General features: G+C 39.6%; 1 protein-coding gene across 1 annotated transcript in view; it reads left to right on the top strand.

The window, feature by feature from the left end:
• The window catches only part of loxl2b (lysyl oxidase-like 2b), a 58757-nt gene extending 43123 nt beyond the window's left edge, over nt 1-15634 (top strand). The window contains exons 7-14 of the mRNA XM_049578353.1: nt 389-540; nt 2915-3082; nt 5826-5991; nt 6505-6745; nt 8698-8813; nt 9565-9701; nt 9827-9938; nt 11851-15634. Coding sequence (XP_049434310.1) covers nt 389-540; nt 2915-3082; nt 5826-5991; nt 6505-6745; nt 8698-8813; nt 9565-9701; nt 9827-9938; nt 11851-11921 — 1163 coding nt within the window. The 3' untranslated portion in view covers nt 11922-15634. The remainder of the gene's footprint in view (nt 1-388; nt 541-2914; nt 3083-5825; nt 5992-6504; nt 6746-8697; nt 8814-9564; nt 9702-9826; nt 9939-11850) is intronic.
• Nucleotides 15635-23741: the final 8107 nt, after the last annotated feature.

Genomic DNA, 23741 nt, shown 5'->3' on the forward strand with positions numbered 1-23741 from the left:
GGTGCTCACCCTGAAACTTTGCAGATTGTATAGATCTTCTGTGCTGGCGGGTAGACGACGTGTATGAAGCATCCACGTTTTAGAATATGTCACTTCTTTGCAGCAACATCCATATTTGAAGCATTGTCTACTGTTATGGCTACGTATTAGTCTAGACAGATGTGGATGTAAACTGCAACTTGACTGGCTGGTGGAAGCATACAACCGCAAGGCGGTAATTCTAGTTTAATTTTATACCAGAGCTGTATTTTTCTATGGAGATGGTAAATAGACATGAAATCAAGACACAACACAGACATCTCTCAGCCATAATAACCATTTGTTATTCCCTCTCAGTTTCAATGGGAAGCAACCTTTCTAAACAGTTTCTTTTCTTTGTACTTTTTAGGTATGGGCCCTGTGCATATGAATGAGGTGGAGTGCTCTGGATTTGAGAAGTCCATCACAGAGTGCTTCTTCAACAAGGAGGCTATTGGTTGCAGCCATGAGGAGGATGCAGCCGTTAGATGTAACGTTCCTGCTATGGGTTTCCAGGAGTCGGTGAGCACAAACACTGCTCTTTCAGTGTCTTTTATGCATACATAGGGCCTGCTGCAGACCACTGAAAGGGATACTTCACTGATTTTCAGCCAGCTTTGTGTCATAATAATCGAGGTAGTATGTGTAAATGAACTGTGGTAAACTTCTCTCCATCTTACCAGTGCCTAGATCCTCCTGTTTATCTCCCACCTCAAATTTTCACTGGCCCCCAGGCTGTTGCTCAAACTACGGATTGTATTTCAACATTTTCATGTGCCCACCACCATGGACACAAAAAGTATAGAAGCAAATTGAGAGATAAATCCACCTCTCTCTCTCTTAAACTCAGATAAAACAGTAAAAATAGGCACTGCTGATCAAATATGAACCAAGATTCTGTTAGGCTCTGATCACACAAAAAGCATTTTGCAGGTTGCAAAGGGTGCAATGCATTGCTTTTTTTTGTTCTTTAAATAGAATGTCACCAGTAAAAAAGTCTTTTTATTGTTGCTAGGCAACCGCCCCATCCCCTCCTCACCCTAACCTTCCCGTGTAATCAATCTACTGTTTATTTATGTATTTTTATTTATTTCATTGTAATAAGTAGCTAGGTACTAAAATAGACAGGTAGAGGGTACTTGCTGTAGCTCCGCTTGAGGGTGAGAGGCTGTCGGCACATAGTTTGTTGGGCGAAGAGAAACTGAGATTTGTGTGGGTACGTGAGACCCTAAAAAAGAGGGTGGATCATTGGGAGTACCACCAGTTGGTCCAGGAGCTTCACCTCAACAACGGCCATTTCCAGGCATCATCTGATCAGACAATGGGTAAAAAGCAGACATGATGTGGGGTGCTTTTCCGCCCTGAGTTGAAGTTTTTTCAACTCGAGGAGTTCAGAGCACTCTGGCAAAAACAGCAGGTGCCTAGAATGCAGAAACATGAGGTGCACAGCAAGGCAAAAACAGCGAGCAAAAAGCTTCATTCTCATTAAAAAGGATTACAGAAAGCAGCCTCCAGCTGTTAAAATGCTTTCTTCATAATCAGAGCCTTACTGTGTTGTCAGTTTCTCACCAAAAATGTTTTCAGAAGCATATTTTAGCTTAGTTTTAACTGTAATAAGAGATTATTTATGACCAGCTGCTCTTTACAATGTTTCCTGTGTCAAAACGGAAAAGATTGCATAATGTCACCACCCTCGGGAGCACTTACTGGTGTGGTGCAGCGAAGTGCATTCTGGTAGTTGTAGGTTTTTCTACCTCTTAAGCAAAAGCCACAGCTTTTTCTTTATTTTTCTGGTTGTATAGCATCAACTTGAAAAATATTTGTCTTTCTACTGCATAGACAGCCCAGTTTTATGAAAAGACCATCTTTCCAGCAGTGAAATACGTCTTTAAAGTTAACATATGTGAGGATATTTTGCACATCGTGTGTAACGCTTTCCAGGTCCTCCTGGGGGACCCCATGGCATTCCCAGGCCAGACGAAATATGAAATCCCTCCAGTATGTTCTGACTCTGCCCCAAGGCCTCCTACCAGTTGGACATGCCTGAAACACCTCTAACTGGAGGCGTCCAGGAGGCATCCTGATCAGATTCCTGAACCACCTCAACTGACCCCTTTTGACACAAAGGAGCAGCGGCTCTACTCTGAGGTCCCTCTGGATGTCCGAGCTCCTTACCCTATCACTAAGGCTGAGCCCAGCCACCCTTCTAAGGAAGCACATTTCGGCCCCTTGTATCTGCGACTTCGTTCTTTCGGTCATTACCCAGAGCTCATGACCATAGGGGAGCGTTGGTACGTAGATAGACCAGTAAATCAAAAGCTTCGTCTTCCGGCTCAGCTCCCTCTTCACCACAACGGTCCGGCACCACGCCCACATCACTGCATTTCTGCAAACTGCAGATACATTTCACACACCATTCGACCTTCACTCATGAACAAAACCCAGAGATACTTGAACTCCCTTGTTTGGGGCAGTAACTCACTCCCAACCCGGAAGGGGGCAATCCACCATTTTCTGGCAGAGTACCATGGCCTCAGACTTGGAGGTGCTGACTCTCATCCCGACGTCTTCACATTCAGCTGCAAAGCCCCCCAGTGCATGCTGGAAGTCACCAAGTATTTGTTAAAAATATTAGAAACACTGGTGACATTAAATCTGATAGCCCTCTTAGGTATGTTATCATATATGCTGGGTTTGTTACTTTGTAGTAAGGGGGTACTTTAAATCTTAGAAAGATACATTAAGTAGTGGTTAAAGAAAAAAAAAACTTCCCTCACCATTTTAAGATGTTAAACAACAGCTACATGCTTTAAATATCCTGTCAAACATCACTGATTGATATAACAGCCTGGATTTATCCTTTAAGTTGGTGTGTTTGTGTTTGTCATGCCTGTAGCTGCGCCTGAGTGGAGGTCGTAACCCCTATGAGGGCCGTGTGGAAGTGCTGATGGAGAGGAACGGTTCTCTGGTGTGGGGGACGGTGTGCAGTGAAGGCTGGGGAACCATGGAGGCCATGGTGGTTTGCAGACAGCTGGGCCTGGGCTTCGCCAGCAACGCTTTCCAGGTACGAGTTGCAGCAGCCAGCAGGTGGGAATCAGCCTGTTTGGTTTGTAACAGGATCCTTTTTTTCCCACCCCTCTCTTCAAATGTTACAGCCTGTCAGTAAATGTCTGAAATGTTTAAGAACAAAAACAATAAATGGTGTTTATTTTGATTAATGTTGTTTCAGACTAAGATTAAGACATTACAAATCTGAGCACAGGATCTTATGCAGGAGAGGTTGTAGTTTAACCCAGGTTTTTCATTAAACTTCACATGTAAAATTAATATTTTTTTTGCTACATCTAGATCCCCAAAGTCTTAAAATTTACTGCCATGTGCACACAGTTTCACACTAATTACCTGTGGGATGTTTCCTGGAAAGAACCATGTCATTTTTTTAATAATAGGAAAAACAGTGACAATGTTCTGAGATGGTTATTTGAGATTAGTTGTAGAGCTTATAAAGGGTTGTTGATTTTTCAGAGGAATTCCTTAAACCATTTCTCTGTTAAAACCTAATCAATTATTGATTTACTTTTGACTCAATTTTGTTAAATGCATCCATTCAATCCAATCATGTCCTACAAATTCTATAACTACATATCAGATGGAATCACTTTTGCATGTTAATTTGAATTATGTCCTGACAATTTAGCTCATTTCTAATAAAAATGAATTGCAAATGGCTCCAGTCATCATCATTTTTATAGTGGGTGAATTTTAAAGACTTCACAGGAGAGATGATGATGATGAGGATAAAAAAAAATATTTTCATAAGAAGCAAGTTAAAATGATTATTATAATCCATATTCAAATGCAAAAGTATAGTGTGCGATTTATTTGTTTAAAAATAGCCTAAAATGATTTGTCAGGGTTATCATTTCACCAGTAATTATACTGCTCCTAAAACAGCCTTGGGCAGTTTGTGCAGAGCTGTGAAATGGAGAGCTGAGCTTTATGGGTGGAAATAGTAAAACAGTGATTTTTGTATGATTATAGGATGTCAGGTTTACCTTGAGGCAGAAGCAAGTTCAACTGTCTGTTGTAATAGGGGTGTATTTGTTATGTTATGATATTATTTGTGTCATCTTTTTGTCTGGCAGTGCTATTATACATTAATATATTTCACTCATAAGAACATAAGTTGCACAGGCCTTATTTGGCAGTTTAAGTTGCACTTAAAAAACATATATGTACCATTATGTATCTACAATGTAATGGCCCATCCATGAGGATTTAAAAGGACTGACTGTGCCCTCTAGTGGTCATTGTAGAGAATCACCTTTCTTCACAACAATTTAAGGTGTTTAAGGATTGCTACTTAAGTAAAACATCTGGAACATTTTTTTTTTCCAACATGGCTGGTGAAATAATAAATGATAAATTAGTAACCGTGGTGCTTAAAGAAGGTTTCACTGCAGGCTTTTGCAAACTGTTAAATGAAATCCTCCCACAACTCACTAACTAAATATGTTCTAACTGTTCACTGTTAGCTAATTAAAGGTTTTTGACTAGCTGTGTTCAGTAAAGCACTGTTATCATATATGAAGTGAGCAACAACGGATTATAGTATGTCCAAAAAGGTTAGTGTCAGTTTTGATATCAAACATAGGGGAGCGTGGGGAACCTCCTAATGCAGAGTAAATTGTTACACAGGTCAATCCCTTTGTGTGTCCAGCCAGTTGACACACAGCAGCGTTAGTTGTAAGGCAGTGGTACAGCTAAGTGGCCTATAGCATATTTTCTCTATTTTTGCACTTCAAACTTATTTTCAGTTTGAACTCATGTCTTTAATTAAATAAGATATATACTTAAGTATATATACTCAAATATATATTTTAATTTTTTTAGGTATCCTATTGGCACACAGGTTCACAGTTTTGTCAACATTCATACATTGTAGTGCAATCTATATACATCTATTGATCCAACCATTGATTATTGTTGATAGACTAACAGATGGATGGATACCTCTCTTTCCCTTGATGTAGATAGAGAGATAAGTATCTACATACATCTATCCATCAATCTATCATGGATGAAAAGAGAAAAAGATATTATACCCACACATAGCCTACTATGTGTCCATCTTTGTGCTTATCTTTCCATTCATGAAGCATCAGTGGTTAGATGAGGGATGTGTAGATGTTTTGATATCTATCATAGATAGATCCATAAACAGTATCAACCTATAGCATATAAATAGAATTGTATTGAACTGATTGTGTTGAACAGACTTTCCAGCAAGTGTTTCAACTAACCCTCTGCCTGTTACCATTCACCCCACCCAAGGGGTACGTTGAAACATTTCAACTCTGCCACTTCTCGGTTGTTCCAGAAAAAAACAGCTGTTCATGTGTAGCAGAGATGTGCATGTTGTTAGAATAAAACCAGAAATAATTAATCTCAAACCATTTTAGTAACATTTAGCCATAACTCAAATATGTGAGGTTGTGCCCTGCTCTCAATTTCAATTCAATTTCAATTTTATTTATAAAGCCCAATATCACAAATCACAATTTGCCTCACAGGGCTTTACAGCATACGACATCCCTCTGTCCTTATGACCCTCACTCTCTCCTATTCGCTATGTGTGAAACTTAATCAGAAAGTTGCATTACAGTTTAGCCTATGGGTTCCACATGGGTCAGTTCTACAATGTGTACAGTATATGATCAGTCAAAGTGCATTATGTCAGAGATGAATGGCATGTGGATGTCCCTCTACTGTCAGCCGTGAACCATGGGCTCATGTTTTCTCAACAGGAGACTTGGTATTGGCCAGGAGAGGTGACTGCTGACGCTGTGGTGATGAGTGGCGTTCGCTGCTCTGGTACTGAGATGTCGCTGTCCCACTGCCTGCACCACGGAGCCCACCTCAGCTGCCCTAGGGGAGGCGGACGCAATGCCGCTGGAGTCTCCTGCTCTGAGAGTGAGATCCCCAAATTATATTTATAACATAATGTGGTGAATGCTTTTGAGAGGTAATGGTCAGAAAACATGCCTAGAAATCATGTAACGTTACATCAGTAGCCCATTAAAGAGCCTGAATGCTGTATGGTGATGAATGAAAGAGTAAGAAAAGAAGTAATTGACATTTCTGCTTTTAATTATACTTTGACTATAGCCTTTGCCATTTAATTTGCCAGTTCACACCTTTACATTGAAAAGCTTTGACTCTTGCTCTGCAGTTGTAATTCAACAAATGAAATTATTTCTGCCTCTTAAGAAGCTCTGCCTCAGAGGAATGTTTGCATAACCGAAACTTCAATATCCCTCCTGAATCACAAGGGCTCTGCATTTGAAACAGAAGCCACTCATTTACTCGACGTGCCTGAGCTTTTCTGGGGTTTTTTGCCAATGACAGGGCCATACCGCTATGTTTCTAAAAATGTTTTGTCTCTGTCTGCTTCTCTGTGGTTTCTCTTCATCCTCCTGTCCACAGCGGCCCCTGACCTGGTGTTGAACCCTCAGGTGGTGGAGCAGACCACCTACATGGAGGACAGGCCCATGTTCATGCTACAGTGTGCGTTTGAAGAGAATTGTCTGTCCTCCACCTCCAGCCAGGCGCCGGCCAACTCCTATCGCCGCCTGTTGCGCTTCTCATCCCAGATCCACAACAACGGCCAGTCTGACTTCCGGCCCAAAGCTGGCAGGCACTCCTGGGTGTGGCACGACTGTCACAGGTCAGTGTCACAGAGTTCAAGGGTTTGATCCAAGGGGCAACCTCTGAGGCTGAAAGGTGAAGCCCACACAGAAGTGTGGGGTGGCAGTAGCTTGGTCCATAAGGACTTAGGTTGGGAACTGGAGGGTTGCTAGTTCAAGTCCACAGTATGGACCAAATGTGCAGTGTGAACCAGTTTTTGACAAAGGCACTGAACCCCCAACTGCTTGGCAACTCCCTCACTCTGACATCTCTCCATTTGATGCACATTTAGGTCCTATTTTTGCATGTGTGTATTTCAGGCCTGTGTGTAAAACCACAAGTTAAGCATAGCGTTAGTTCAGGCAGTACACAATGTCAAGCTCAGCTCACATCCCAGTTACATCAGCTGATCTCAAGCAGCCCAGTCAACTGATGGAGCAGCTGATTGATGGAAGAGAGTCAGCTGATAGATCACGTGATTCCTTTCTCTGCAACCAATTGGCAAATCATATTCAGGGCGCCCTATTTAAACTGCTTTGGCCTGCCTACTGATGCTGCTTCCTCTGCAAGCCACTTTGCAACCTGCCTCCATCCCAGCCCCTCCTTCATGTTGTGTCTGACTTATCAATGTCATTTCTGTTTGTCATTGATGCTGCTCTGTTCTGTTCCCAGGGGGGTTTTGCTGCTGTTGTCCCTGCCTTAGGTTTTCCATGTAGGCACATGGAAGGGCAGAGATGTGTTCTGCCTTAAAGCTTTCTGCGTAGGCCTAGGAAAGGCAGAGAGTTTTCTTTGCCTATAGCAGTCCTGACTGAAGTAGTATTTTTTGCATTTCTGTTTGTTTATAGATTAAACCAATGAAGATACGAAAAATGTAATCATTGAGCCACAGAGGTGTTGGTAGAAGTATTTCTTAACTTTGTCGTTCAAACTAGCCAGTCTAGCTATTTTCTCCTGCTTTCGGTCTTCATACAAAGCTAGGCTAATCACCTCCTGGGTCTAGTACTGGGTCCTCCTGGGTCTACTTATGCATAGACATGAGATTGATAGATCTCAAAAGGAAAGCAAATATGTGGGTTTCCCAGAATGTGGAGGGGTTTCTTTAATAAGCTGCTAGTCCAGCTTAAAGAAATTCAGGATGTTGAAAGTTTTGAAGTCCTGTGGTGATGTCTATGCTGTTTCAATTCTTTTCTGCCCTCAAAAATGGGATGCTGACTACTCACTATTAATAAAATATTTCAATAAAATGCTTGGTGTGACAGGAAAATGTAAAAATATTTAAGGACAAAGAGCATTATAAAATTCAATAAAACTTTAATTATAAAGAAAAAGGCCACCTATGCAATCCTTATTACAGAACAATGAGCCTACTGAAATCCATGTGACATTTCATCATCAAATATCATTTGTGGAAACAGTTTTAAAAGTTTGTATCTAAGGAAGATAAATTGCAGCCTGATTAAACTTCAAAAGTATAAAGTCCGTTAGAAACCACAGAGTAGAAGAACACATTTGAATGATTCAGAAACGACATCTCAAATTAGACTTAATTCAAAGAAAGAGCGATGACTCAGCCCCCTCATGTCTTGTCTCTGCCGCAGTTTTTCCCTTCCATATGTTACGCTGCCCTGTAATTGACAGTGTGCTGTAAGCTATAGCCAGTGTACAAAAAGTCCCACATTTTTGTGGTTCCTGTGTTGGCCGGGGGAAACAGTTCACTGTTGAAAGCTTCACAGAGCTACCAGCTTTTCACACGGCAAACCTTGGGCACCTTTGAATGGCAGAACTTAGAGTATATCGGGCCAAAATTTTAAAGAAAACCTTCAAAAGAAAAGTTGTAGGTGGCAGATGCCAGTTTGCGATGTTCTGTTTTTTAGTAAAGGCCATCGTTGCTCTTTCTTTAGTGTACTAGAGCTACAACAGACATACTTGTACTTTTGTGTGACGTTTGTACCTGACTATGTTTCTAAACTTCATCTCTGTGTCTGTGTGTAGGCATTATCACAGCATGGAGGTGTTTACGCTCTATGACCTGTTTAGCCTCAATGGAACCAAAGTGGCAGAAGGACACAAAGCAAGTTTTTGTCTGGAGGACTCAGAGTGTGATGAAGGTGAGAACTGAAATGGGGGTTCTACTTTGATTTCAAGATATAAATAAAAGTCAAGTTTTCAGAAATGTGGCAGAATGACCCCTCACATAGTCAACAATTGTCTTTTAAATCTACATCAGTCAATATTTCTTATTTCACAGTGGATCAAGTGACTCAGTAATGTGAAAGGGGGTCAATATTAGTGACGCACCAAGGACCTAGTCTGCACTTCCCTTTAGATCCACAGAGCTTTTTAGCGTCTTTCAGCTCATTGTTTTGGTTTTATGTCCCTCAACTTTACTGTTTTGGTTCAGTTTTTGGTTCACTGCACTCATCCTTGTTTCCAGCTACAAGGCAGCTGTTTTGTGTGTTCTGATAAATCCACTGGACACTAGCTGCCCAGCACCAGCTGCAGACAGCCACTAAATGCTCCACAATGTTTACCTACGTCTAGAAGGTGGACATAGTGGAGCATTTAGCAGCTAAAAAGCCAGATATTTTTCTCAGACGTTGGTAGAGACCAAAACAGAGTGACTGTTGGACTCACACCCATCTGTTGGATAGAAACAAATAAAATAAATGCCTATGTTTACCTGTGTCTGTTTCTTAAGAAGCAGCTTCATTAGATGATAATATGTCAGTGTTTAAAGCTTATTGCACTGCCCCCATGTTGCCAAAAAAAGAAATAACATATGCAGCTTTAACATGTTATGAATGGTTCTCAGGGGGTTTACTTGTCATCACTTTTTCCTTTTGTAATGTCTTATTGCAGGTATTGAAAAGAGGTACGAATGTGCTAACTTTGGAGATCAGGGGATCACTGTGGGCTGCTGGGATACCTACAGGCACGACATCGACTGCCAGTGGATTGACATAACTGAACTCAAACCCGGAGATTACATTTTCCAGGTAATTCTTCCTGTGTTCTGTTGTTCCTCTTCTCTAAATAAAAAGCAAAATTATGTACACACAGCGTCCATTAGTCCTGGCCTCTCACTGTCATCCCTGACTTGTTCATGTTCTCCCTCTCACAGATAGTAATTAACCCAAACTATGAGGTACCGGAGACAGACTACTCAAATAACATACTGAAATGCAGATGTCGATATGATGGCCATCGTGTGTGGATGTACAGCTGCCATAATGGTAAGACCTCACAATTATCTGGAGGAATATCTGTAACATTTACTTTCCTTTTAATATGGTTGATTTAAGAATTGAAGTTAATTCTGTTTTTACACTTAAGGTGATTTCAAACTGTAAATGGAACACACATGCAGTTGTTTCATTGATTTTGACATTACTTAATGCAATGTCAGTGGCAGTTATGTGGAATTAATTTACATTCATAAAAGAGGAAGGAACACAAAATACAGTACATATCAATGCATAACACCAGTAGTCTATCTGAAAATATAACTTTAAAATGATTAAAATAATCAGTAGAAATGATATCATACTGTCCACTTTAATTGCTGAGATCAGTCATGTATTTTTGATCATTATTAATTTTACAGTTTTTTTCAAAATTATAGTATGACAAAAATGAATTTAACTCAGAGTCCACACACTTCAATTTTCTGAAGCTTTCAGCTCCATCTTATGGTCTTCATCAGCAGATGGGAGTTCACTCAGTTATCATGGATCAGGTCCAGTTGTCATCAAATGAACTGTATGACACTTTGGTCATTTGAGAATAGATGGCCAGAAGGGAGTCTTAGTATGACTCCATGCTCAGATGAAGACTATAAAATGTAGTTGAAAGCTCTGGAAAAAGCTTTTAAGTGGGCAGTGAGTAAGTATTATTTCAACCCAGACTCACCCCCAACTTGACAAATGCTGACAATTGGTCAGGGGCCCAAGGCGTCAGACACTGACAAACCAAGGCACCCTTTATTGGCAGTATAAGACACACCCTGTGCCACTGGCAGCAACACAATCCCAAAGCATGATCGATCCACCTCCGTGTTTACCAGTTGGACAGGTGTTCTTTTCATGAAATTCTGCACCCTTTTTTTCCACAAACATGCCTTTGCTCATTGCATCAAAAAAGTTATATTTTAACTTGATCACTCCACAGGACTTGTTTACAGAAAGCATCAGGCTTGTTTAGATGTTCCTTTGTAAACTTCTGATGCTGAATTTTGTGGTGAGGAAACAGGAAAGGTTTACTTCTGATGACTTTTCCATGAAGGTCATATTTGTACAGGTGTCGCTGCACAGTAGAACAGTGCACCACCACTCCAGAGTCTGCGAAACCTTCCTGCAGGTCTTTTGCAGTCAAATGGGAGTTTTGATTTGCCTTTCTAACAATCCTATGAGCATCTGTCTTAGAAACTTTTCTTGGTCTTGCAGACCTCACCTTGACCTCCACAGATCCTGTTAACTGCCACTTCTTAATTATATTACGAACTGAGGAAACAGCTACCTATAAACACTTTGCTAGCTTCTTATAGCCTTCAGAGCCCAGGGCTGCTGATTGCTGAGACAAAGTTTCAGGAGTCAGAGTATTTACAAAAGCTTTGAAATGTGCATCACCTGGCTTTTTCTAATGATAATTTTGAACAAGCTATAGCACTAATTATGATCTGAGACCCTGGTAAAAGTTATCTGAGAGCTCAAATCTCTTGGGGTGCCCAAACTTGCATGGTGCTCCTGTCCGTTTTTCACTCTAAAATTGTACAAAACAAAAGATGATACACTTATCGTGCTTAAAACGTTGAAAAGCATGTTCCATCTTTAATTCCATGCCTCTTGGGAGTCAGTTCATCTTCTACTTATTTAACTATTACCAGTAAATGAAATTTTGACCGGGGTGCCCAAACTTTTGCATGCCACTGTATATATTTTACAGTATGTATGGTTACAGCTATGAGAGACAATATAAAGTATACTTAATGTTCTGATTTATTATCTGATATCCTGATTGAAGTGCAGTCTGAGCACTTAGCAAGGCAGAAATCTTTGACATTTATCACTGAAGCTTACTGAAAGTGTTGGTATCAGATGTGAGACAAGGAAAAAGTGTGGCGACGGTAACTTTGTCTGTCTCTGCTAGGTGGCTCATTAAGCATCGAAACAGAACAGACGTTCCCAGGGCTCCTCAACAACCAGGTGACCCACAGGTAAAGACAAAGCAGAGGAGATGAGTCGACTGGCAGTCACCCTTCCTGCAGGAAGGCCATCTGAAACCCACCAACCACTCCGCATCTCCATCTGTGGTGGATTCCCCCTGTCAACCCTGCCCTGGTCAAACTATCTTGTTACATTTTCCCTTCTATTAGGAAGAGCCCTCCTTCCCCCACGGCTGAAAAAGTATTGTTTTCCCCCTCCTGTCCAAAGAGAGGCAGGTACAGCCTTACCAACACTTCCATGTTAAGAACAAGGCCTGCCGGGAAGTGGCAGGTATTTTACACAAGCTGCAGTATTGGGGAATGTCATCAGGACTGTGTCTTCTTTGAAGTGCAGCACTTTAACAGAACCCTGCTGCAACACTTTTTGTTCAAAGCTTCCCCGTCAGTGGCAGGTCGCCTGAGGATTGAGAGGAACCATGGATAACAATAGCAGTGGTCTGTCTTTGGAAATAAAGTCAGTGTTCTTCCACTTTTAATAAAGTTCCTCTTACACACATACACTGAGTTTATGTTCCACAGACAAACTGAGCATTTCTGTTGCATGTCAGTTATTCAAGCTGAAGTTTCACATCTTAATTGAGGAGTTTACAAATCAAGTTGCGGCACAAACAAGTCCTCAAAAAGCAAACAGCCCATTCATCACAAATTGCAAGTGCTAACTGCTTGATTCAGCTGTAAAATGAATCCAGCAAGGCTGAACTATCACGTACTGAGACGCCTCAGAGTGCCCCAAAGCTAAATAACTGGAGCATATATTCTCTCAAATTGCTCTACATGAACAAGGACTGTAGTCTTTGCATCAAATCTGATTAGGCCACATTTCAAAGAGGAGTCACACTAGGCCTATAATCCTTTGTGGGCATTGGTGTCCCAATGTGTGTTGGAAGCAATCTCAGTTAGTCCAGAAATCATTTAAGCAAATTTTACCCACAGATTTACCTATAATTTACACTATAGTATGCATTACCTAAGAGGTTTTAGTTTTGACCAGCACTGATAGTAGTTTTCCAGTTACTGTGCAAAATTGACAACAACAAAAAAAAATAAAAAATAAATACTGATTTAGAACTGGGTTATGTCCTCCCTTTGGTAAGTTTGAGATTGATGTCAGCTTCCAGACACTGTCTTGTTCTGATATATCCATAACTCTTTTTATGATATGTAGCAATATTTTGCTTTTGAAGCTAATATATCTACGTTTTTTCTCTCCCCATTCAGTGCCTTTATAAAATACTCACATTCATTACACCCACCATCTTTAAAGACCAATTTAATACCACCTAGAAATCTAGTTTTTTATAACTTAAAGTCCAGCCGAAAATAAATTGCCTGCTTTACAGCCTACCGATCCACTCTGTAGGTTCCTGTTTTATAGTCTGCTTTTAGGACGACATAGCCAGTCTGTGCCATTGGTTCTTTGTCTTGTCTTCTGTCATCTAACTGCACAAAGGCCTGGTCACAGCAGCATTTAAAACAGCTCCATTTTGCTGCAGTTTCCAATCATTCCAATTAAATCATTGTAATTAGTGTATCCTTTTGCTTGTGCAAAGTAGATGAGTGCAAATTGTGCAAAAGCTATCGTTGCTAATCAGCTGTGTTGCACCATCAACTTTTATTTAATCTGCTCTGTTAGAGTAAAACTGTTACACAAAAGAGGAGACATTTATGAGACAGGAAGTGATGGTAGGCCTACAAATGTGTCTTTCGAAAAAACTGTGTGAAGTTTTTATCCTGCTTATGATCGAGCTAAGCTAACAAGATTTTGAGTTTGACAACTGATCCTTTGCAAGTTTCTGGGGAACATAGGACCCTGTGTCAAGTTCCCATTATGTACTATATAAATCTGGGAAACAAAGAACCTTGTAAACATAGGAGTCTTGGTGAGTACATATGTAGGTCTAGGGAACAAAGGACCCTGGGAACATGGACTCAGGGAGCACTGGAATTACCCTACTAGCACCAGCCCAGATAGCTAGTGCTTTAATGTCTCACCAGGCAACCACAGCAATTTACCAACTAGCCCTGATACTATAGTCACTACATCACTACTAGAGCCAAATATTATGCAAAGCCACATGAATATATTTTGCTGTACCATTTTCTAGTTGTGACCAGGCCTTAAAGCAGAAACGCACTGTTGTATCAGAGGCTGAGTAACAGCCAGATAGCAGTCTGAGACACAACATAAAAGAGGACAAACTTTGAACCATTTCACATTAACTTTCAAGCTATCTTATTCTAATATCTTCTTCATATCTACTGTACAAGAAGGTAGCTTAACTTAGCTGAAAGAGCTACCAACCATTGCGGGGTAGATAGCTAATTAGCTAGTCAGCTGTAGCACATGGTAGGCTACCAGCAACACTGCCAACAAATTTCTGTCTGACCTTTGCTTGTAAGCTAGCAGTCAAAGACACGCACTCATAGTGTTGAAGGCTTAAGAGGTTTTTTAATGTTTGTCAAAAGGGCCATTTTCTTCCTTTGAATAATAAAAATATCAGTGATTCATTGAAAAATTGCTCTGAACTTTTCTTTAAGACACATGAGTGTATGTGTTACTGAAATGTGTCTTAAGTCTTCCACAGCCAGTGGCACGCTGTTGGTTCTACAGGAGGATCATAGAACTGTTCCACAGTATCATGCTTTCACATACAGAAAGGTTTCAGCTGTTATTTGTTGCCTTTACAAGGAAACACAAGAGCACAGGTATCATCCTCTCAGAGAAAGCTCATGGAATAGCGTTTCTCCCCGTTAAGAGTTGCAGATATTAGTTACTGTTACTGAAGTTAGGGTTTTTTTTTTTTTTTTACAGTTTTATTCCTCGTTTTAAAATAATATGTTACGTACAATAATGTGTGTGTGAATCCTGTTTTATTGTACTTTTTTATAATGGTGCTATCAAACTGGTCCTCTGTTTTCTGAGGGTGCAGTACGTGTTGAACAGCTACATTATGTATACTAACAGTATACTTGAACTGAGAAATAAATTGCTTTGTGTGTTAAACTATAATAAAGGTCTGAGTTACGGAGCAACCAAATCTTTGCTGTTAAATGTTGTTTCTATTCATTTTTTCCTCACCATATTTATATTTTGCGCGTCACCCTGCTTCACATATTTTCCATTACAAAAACTGTAATTCGCAGCTGCTGTTTGCAGGCATTTTGTTTAAGTTTGATATTTGATACGTGAACATCAGTTATCTTAAACAACCTTCCCTCCTCTGCACTGAAACCACTGTGCAACACTAAAGAAACAGATTACAGCACAGACTTGAGTGACTTGAGCTCAGCACACTACCATCAGCTGGTGTCTTTGAAACAGGCTGTGAGCTGAAAGAGTCTCTTTCTTGTTGCACTCGATTTCCCACGAGTGTTTCTTTTTTTCCACATATGTTTACCTGAGGTAGGAGAAACAATCAGTCACCTCTGGCAGCATTTACACTGCAGCAGCTGTGATTTTTTTTAACCCCTTCTGTTTCTGACTTCATTTATGCACACCCTAAAAGAGTCTCACACAGTGGTTGTAAATAAGAACTTTCCTTCCAAAATAGATTCCATAATCCAAATAGTAAAAATGGAATATGGGCATTATTTTTATTAACTAAATTTAAGCAACTAAACAAGCAGTGACCAGTTATCACATAATGCAAAGCTGAAACTTGCATACACATTCATTTGCTACTTTGACAGAGGTGAGTTATAACTAAGTACAGTTCGTAGGTACAATTTAGAGGTACTTGCACTTTATATTTTTACTTAAATATAGGCAGTTATTGTACGTTTTACTCCACTGCATTTGACAACATTAGCTACTAGGTGCTCTGCAGATTTAGCTTATTAATGTAAAGTATAAATGAACTAATAAATTATGATATGGTATTATAATTTTCTTATGCCATACTATACTATAAATATTTTCATGGCTTTGTTTTTACATACTACACTATGACTATGCAATACAATACTAAGATTTTTTTTAAATTTTTTTTTTTCTTCTCATGCTGCACTGTGGCTTTATTTAGGATATTTTTATGCCATACTGTACTATGATTATTAATTATATTTTCATGCCACACTATACCGTTACAATGTTTATGATATTTTCATGTCATATTATACTATGAATGTTTTAACATTTTTAATGCCATACTATACTACGATTTTGTATATCTTTATGCCCTAACATACAGTGACAATTTTGTATGACACTTTTATGGCGTATTATACTATGATGTTTTAATGGTATTTTTATGGCATACTATACTATGACATATTTTGTGATTTTTTTTAATGCTATAGTATACTATGGTGATTTTTGTTATATTTTGTAATCATACAATACTTTTTACATTTTTAAAAACATTTTTTTATGCCATAAAATATCTTGACATTTTTATGATATATTTATATCACTATATTATATTTATACTTTCAGGACAACAAAAAAGTAGTAAAAAGTAATACGCATTTCAGTGATTTATTTATTCTCCACCAGGGCTGTATTGCTGGCAGTGTGGAGAGAACTTTGAAATAATAAATCCAGGCAGCTTGTCCACCCCAGGTCATTTCAATGAGCCCTTAAAAAATCTGTCAAATATTTTTTTAATTCAAGATATTTTTCCATGTTTGATTAATTCAACTGTTCTATTATATATATTGTATATGTAAAAAATAAAATAAAATAGAATAAAGTCTTCCATGCATTTAAACAGCTATATGTCCCAGACTTTAACCACGAGAGAGTGTTGTCCCCTCTAGAATTGTTGTATTTATGCATGTATGTATTTCTTCATTTTTTAGCCTTAAGTGTGTGAATTTTAAAGATTTTTTTTTTTAAATCCTCATTTGACAAACCAGAAGAACAAAACCAGCTCAACACAGCCCATCATTTTCTGAGGCACGGCTCAGCAGAAGCCTATCATGGTGCAGCACTGACCTCTTGTGGCTCCTAACAAACCTTGCAGTTATTTTCTCTGGAGAGTAGGTGAGTTACAGTAAATTTACAGGGTGAATATATTTGTGACCCATTCATCCAGTCTCAGCAACACTTATCTTGTTAACTGTCATAATGTACTGGAGCCTGTCCCAGCATGCATTGGGGAGAGAAGAGGCATCCGCCCTAACCAATCACAGAGCTTTTAGACGCTCACAATCTCACCTCCAGATAGTCTAGAGATTCTAATCCACCAAACCTGCGTGCCTCTGCTGTGTGGGAGGAAAAGTCACACAGACACGAACAGAAGATGCAACTCTGAGCCAAAACAATAGGAGTGGTACATCTTCATACCAAACAATCTGCTGTTTCCCCATCTACCACAGACAGATCCCATTTCAAAGCCCACTAGTAGAGGGGAGGGATGTTTACAGTAAAGTCCAATTATACTTTTTCTGCCAGAGTACATCCAATAAACCATAAAGCCCATGAATTACAGTTGTCATAAGAACAGTCATTTAGAACTGAGGCAGTAAGCTGCCCCAAATCTTTATGCGGTCTTTAAATTATGGCTGCTTTCTCTGTAGGAGAACACTAGCTGTGGATGTTGGAGTGAAGCCAACACATTTCTCTGTTTGGGCAATCTGTTGTGCTGCAGTGTAAACTGAGCTCAATCACACAGTAGGAGGACCTGTGAGGGGACTCGCCCCGACGCTGCTGCCTCCCACAGAGAGCCAGACAAATGTGCAGTGTCTCCCCTGTAACTGCAGCATTCACACAGGAAGGAAACTTCTCTGGTGACTCAGATCACATTTTTTTCAAGGCTCTTAGACAGACAGAAACTACATGGAGGGTGTGCAAAACAAGGGTGTAGGTTTCCTTTCAACACTGGGGGACACACATAGGGTTTGGGGGTCCTCCGCCAGAAAATGTGTGCATTTTCTACATCGGTTTACAATGAAAATGTCTTTCATTTTGTCAAAATAAGAGTACTCCACTAATTTCATGTTTGTATTGTTGTGGACAAATCAGGGCTGCACAATTTATCAAATAATAATCACAACTGGGAATTTGGCTACCCACAAAATGCGTGCTCCACTCATAGAAAACTGTGCTGCATATCAAAATAGGTGCTTCTAAACTAAAAGTCAGCCTCCACTTTTGAAGAGCTGTGAACTCTACTGCAGCGACAGCCTGTGAAAAAAACTGGCTGACTGTCGTGACTACAGACGGGCAACAACATAATCATCCATCATCAACCATCATTATCTGTTGTTCAGAAGTATTTTGGATTTTGGAGAGAGCACTGGTGCGCCTGAATCCTCATCATCATCCAGTGATAACACATCAGATACTCATGATAATGACGCTGCAGCACGTCATGGTTCCGTGACTGCTTAAAAAAAAAAAAAAAAAAAGTGCGGCAGATACATATCCATAGGACATGCACTGAATCAGGTGAAGAAGAAACATATTTTACCTCTTATTTTGATGCAAAGATTTCCTAATTAATCATGTAGCACAACATGGGAGTGAAAGAAGTGCTCTGTTTATTTAAAAGCGAAAGTGTAATAAAAATATTTAGTCCCTAACAACAATGAATAATCGTGATAAACAATTGTGATCTCACCACTGATCAAATTAAAAGTGATCATTTTGGCCATATTCGTGCAGCCCTAGGACAAATGCACATGTTCTAAACACTGAGGGGAGCGTGTCCCCTGTGATCCCCCCTGAAGTTGACGCCTATGGTGCAAAAGCAGCCATCGATGCATGCGGTATATAACCATGCATGCAGCACAAGGCTGTCAGAGGGCTGCTTGAATTATTCCATAATGGTCTAATTTATTGTTGAGAATCCCAAATTAAACACACAAATTAAATTCACCTCATGTCCATGTGGAACACAGTGTAATGGTAAAATGGGCAGACCTGTTAGGGATTGTGTCTGAGAATACCAAAGCACAGAATGTAGAAATGATGTTAAGTCATTCTGTCTCATCCAATATGACAAAACATGGAGAGCTGGTGATGTTATTCAGATTTAACATAGAGCAATGGATTTTCTGTGTCAGGACATAACATCCAGAGGATCCCTAGTATTTTTTCATAGGGATGGCAAGCTGGGGCCACTGAAAATCTTGGGGTGGCACATCAAAACCAAAAACCATGACTGAAAATGCTGCTGAAGTATATAGGGTGATTGATGTATATATAATATGGAGAGTTGAACTATGCAGTATGCAAATCTAGAGAAAGATAGTTGATTGCTGAGTATCATTCCGAGGTCGTCAAATATGGACACTTTGGGTTGGCGGTTCGGTCTGACTACCAACCCGAGGTCAGAGACTTTGACAACCTGGGAATGAGACTCAACAATCAACTATCTTTCTTCAGAACTGAATACTGAACCTTTAAGGAAACACACTCTGATATACTTTGGTTTACTATTTGACAGTTAATGTAACCAATTATTTGATGTGTTATACTGGTAGAGTTAACATTCTGAGTCCCTGAGCAGTCCTGTTTTAATGTGGTGCATAGGCTGGTTGTCCTGCTCTTTAAAAAGACAAATATACAGCTTTAATTTGAAGGAACAAAAGATTTAGTGGGTACAAGCCTTCTCAAGTTTAGGGGAAACTCATGGGTACCCATAGGACCCATTTTCATTATGATATCTTGAGGTGAACGTTCATGGGAGCCCTTTGAAAATGACCATGCCAGCTGTTCCTTCACCAAAATTTAGCCTAATGTGTTCACACCACATGAATTACATGTCTAGTCAATGTATCAACATGTGAATTATACGCAGAGCGAATGAAGCAAGTAGTGCGATTTCCCGTCATACGCTTAATCGTGAGAGTTGAAAATCTGAACTTCAGTGACTGATTCACGCTGCAGTAGCCAATCAGCATTGAAATCCTCTAGGGACGTATGATGCAGAGGACGTACTGGCGGAATTCATCAATTCAGTGATTTCAGGTGTGTGTGACAGGAGTTATTCGTGTGTATGAAGCACATCAACACAAAATATTCTAGCATTCAAACTTGTGCGAGTAACACGACGCGAAAATTCGCATTGCATTTGGTGTGGACTCAACATAAGTTTGGAGCATTAAAGACAGTGATGTCAGCCTCCAATTATGTTTGCCAGTGGGCGGCCAGCTATTGTATCAGGGTGGCCCTCCCTCAGGGGCGCCACTGCTTACTCAGATTGTTTCTTACTTTGTTTTTGTTTTTTGTAATGCCCTTTGAGCTGAAATAGTCAATTAATCAATGGATAATTAACAGAAAATTAATCAGGAACGTTACTGTTTTTAAACAGATCAATAAAATAATCTGTTGGGCAAGCTTAAAAAAAAAAGCTTTTGCTTATTCAATGTAAGTATTGTCTTTTTTTTTGTCTTTTAAAATCATAAATTGAATATATTTGGGCTTTAGGATCGTTGGTCAGACAAAACAGTTTGAATATGTCATCTTGAGCTTTAGAAAACAGAGATGGCCATTCTGTTTCCAGGAGTTGGGGAGCACTACTGCTCTTGTGAAACAGTTGTACAAAGCCTTTTGTGTCTCTAGAGGGAGCTGTGTCAGCGTCAGTTGGAGCTGAAGACTACAAGTTTGAAAATGAAAAAAATCTGGGGGTATTACCTGAGAAAAGAGTAGCCCGCGCCTCATCTCTGCTTGAGACTATATTAAATTGCAGTACATTTGCTGCTACTAGCATAACACAGCCGAATCTCTGACTCAGCTGACAGCATGCGTTTCACATTGTGGATGATGTCGGAGGTTCTCTGGTTTTGCTGCATTGATTGTGATCCTTTTTTTAAAACTGTCCATCAAATGTCTGGTAGTGTTATAGCAGTGCAATACTAAATTGGTGGAATACTCCTTTAATTCAGATTATAATGAACAGATAACTCATTTACAGTTATATCACTGTAAGTTCCAGTCCAAAATGTTTTACTGTCACCTTCATAGCAGAGCCCTGGATGTGACCTTAATCTTTGTGGACTTTATTAGTGTTTGTGCTCTCTGTGCTTTCATTATACGGCTGCTCCTGTGTGCTGACGACATTTACAATGTTACATCAGTCAGCTGTGGGGTGTTTAATGTAAGCCAGTCCATCTAACTGTTGCTTTTTGCAATTGTGTGCATATGTGTGTGTATACAGACATGCACTGATATAGATGTGTGTATTCTTTTTGTCAGTGTGCAAGCCTTTTTTCTGTGTAAAGGACTGTGGGCAGTTTAAAAAGTGAGGACCTTCAATGATACCTTCACACTCGATGGATTTCTCTTCAGACCTGATGACTGCTCCTTCCAACAACAAATGTTTGGTTGACAGACAAGCTTTGACAAATGTCACATTGTGTTCAATGAGGCCATTGACAGCCGTGATCATGTTTTATATGTGTGATGTTTGGCAGAAAACTGACTACACGGGGTCCCACTGTGGCCCATTTTTGTAATTGTTTAAAATGAAGTTGCTGTGCTTCCATATCCTAAAAGTGCTGTTTCTTCTTGGTTTGCTTTTTCATCTCATAAAAGTAAGAAAGGTTTACTCGGTGTAAGCCCCCCCGCTTCTGTGTGAGTAAACAGCTAGAAAACACAGTTTATTGCAGTGAATGTGAAGGAATACTTGAAAAACATTATTATATAAATCATTTTCAGGATGATTCATCAAACTATCCAATCTTCTCCATGGTATTCCTGAAAAACACAAAATATAATATTTCTGAAGGCACAAAATATACATAGCTTTATTACTGTTCTTTGGCAGCATTTACAAAATCCTGAAATCATGAAACATTTTTGTGATCCTTGTCTTCAACAGCCCACTGTCAACAGATCAGATTTCTGCAGAGAAACCCAGAACACATTGTGCCAGTTTGTTCCAGGTTCAGGTTGCAGAGGGGGTTTTATGTGTTTGTAAGTCAAATAAAAAACAAAGGCAGTAATGAGGTGAAACACACACATAAACCAATATATGAGAAGAATAACCTCATGGAACAGAAAGCAGTAATGCTGAGATCAAGAGAAATGTTTTAACTCTTAAGATGCTGCCAGTAACATTTTAGTGATTAATATCACATTATTTGTGACAGTTCATTCTTGACCTTGGAAATAGTTGTTTAGAAATAAAAATCTTAACATAAAGAGCACTTACTAGCTTTCTCTTTGGCTTACTGAACATAAAAGTATAATGTTCACTCAATGCTGATCAAAGATTTGAAAGTCAACACATTTCTGCAGTTTATTGATTTGACATACACTGTGCAATTCATCTGATCAAATATTACTTTACCATATAACGTAACAGATCTCCCATTCCCTCTTACATACAAATGAGTAACTGCTCAAACTAGAAAACACATTTCCTGCAAAAAAATGTGTGTGAATGCTGAAATTGCGAAGTAAATACAGAAATTTTGAAGTGGAAATGCATTGCAAAAGAAAGACGGACCAAAAGTAGCTTCCTGTATGTTGTTTTTTTTTCTCTCAGCAAATTAAATAAGGTATAAGAAGCCTTGTCTTCTTTGTTGCATAAATTGCAAGGCTTTCTGGGAAATTTGGTCTTAGTTCAAAGAAGACTAAAGGCCAAAACACACCATCAGTGAACGAGAACTGCAGCCAAGGGCATGAAATAAAAACTAACGTATACTACATTTGTAGGTTATACAGTGGCATGCAAAAGTTTGGACACCCCTGGTCAAAATTTCTTTACCTGTGAAAAGTTAAGTGAGTGGAAGATGAACTGATCTCCAAAAGGCATGAAGTTAAAGATGAAACATGCTTTTCAAGGTTTCAAGCAAGATTAGTATTTTATTTTTTTGTTTTGTATAATTGTAGAGTGAAAAATGGAAAGGAGCACCATGCAAAAGTTTGGGTACCCCAAAACATTTGAGGTCTTTTAACTTATTTTACCAGGGTCTCAGACCATAATTATCTTGTTAGGGCTCTGGTTTGTTCACAGTCATCGTTAGGAAAGGCCAGGTGATGCAAATTTCAAAGCTTTATATATATTCTGACTCCTGAAACCTTGTCCCAACAATCAGCAGCCATGGGCTCCTCTAAACAGCTGCCCACAAAGCAGGAGAAGGCTATAAGAAGATAGCAAAGTGTTTTCAGAAAGGTGTTTCCTCAGATCATAATGTAATTAAGAAATGTCAGTTAACAGGAACTGTGAAGGTCAAGTTGAGGTCTGGAAGACTAAGAAAACTTTCTGAGAGAGCTCCTCATAGGATTGTCAGAAAGACAAATCAAAACTTAACTGCAAAAGACCTGCAGGAAGATTTAGCAGACTCTGGAGTGTTGGTGCACTGTTCTACTGTGCAGCGACAGTTTGCAAAGGAACATCTAAACAAGCCTGATGCTTTTTGGAAACATGTCCTGTGGACTGATGAAGTTAAAAAATAACTTTTTGGACACAATGAGCAAAGGTATGTTTGGAGAAAAGGAGTGCAGAATTTCATGCTAAGAACACCTGTCCAACAGTTAAACATGGGGGTGGATCGATCATGCTTTGGGCTTGTGTTGCAGCCAGTGGCACGGGGAACATTTCACAGGTAGAGGGAAGAATGGATTCAGTTAAATTCCAGCAAATTCTGGAAGCAAACATCACAGCATCTGTAAAAAAGCTGAAGATGAAGAGAGGATGGCTTTTACAACAGGACAATGATCTGAAACACACCTCGAAATCCACAATGGACTACCTCAAGAGGAGCAAGCTGAAGGTTTGCCATGGCCCTCACAGTCCCCTGACCTAAACATCATTAAAAATCTGTGGATGCACCTCAAAAGAGCAGTGCATGCAAGACAGCCCAAGAATCTCACAGAGCTAGAAGCCTTTGCAGGAAGAATGGGGGAAAATCCCCCAAACAA

Source organism: Epinephelus fuscoguttatus, linkage group LG6 (assembly GCF_011397635.1).
Source record: "Epinephelus fuscoguttatus linkage group LG6, E.fuscoguttatus.final_Chr_v1".
Classification (NCBI taxonomy): domain Eukaryota; kingdom Metazoa; phylum Chordata; class Actinopteri; order Perciformes; family Serranidae; genus Epinephelus; species Epinephelus fuscoguttatus.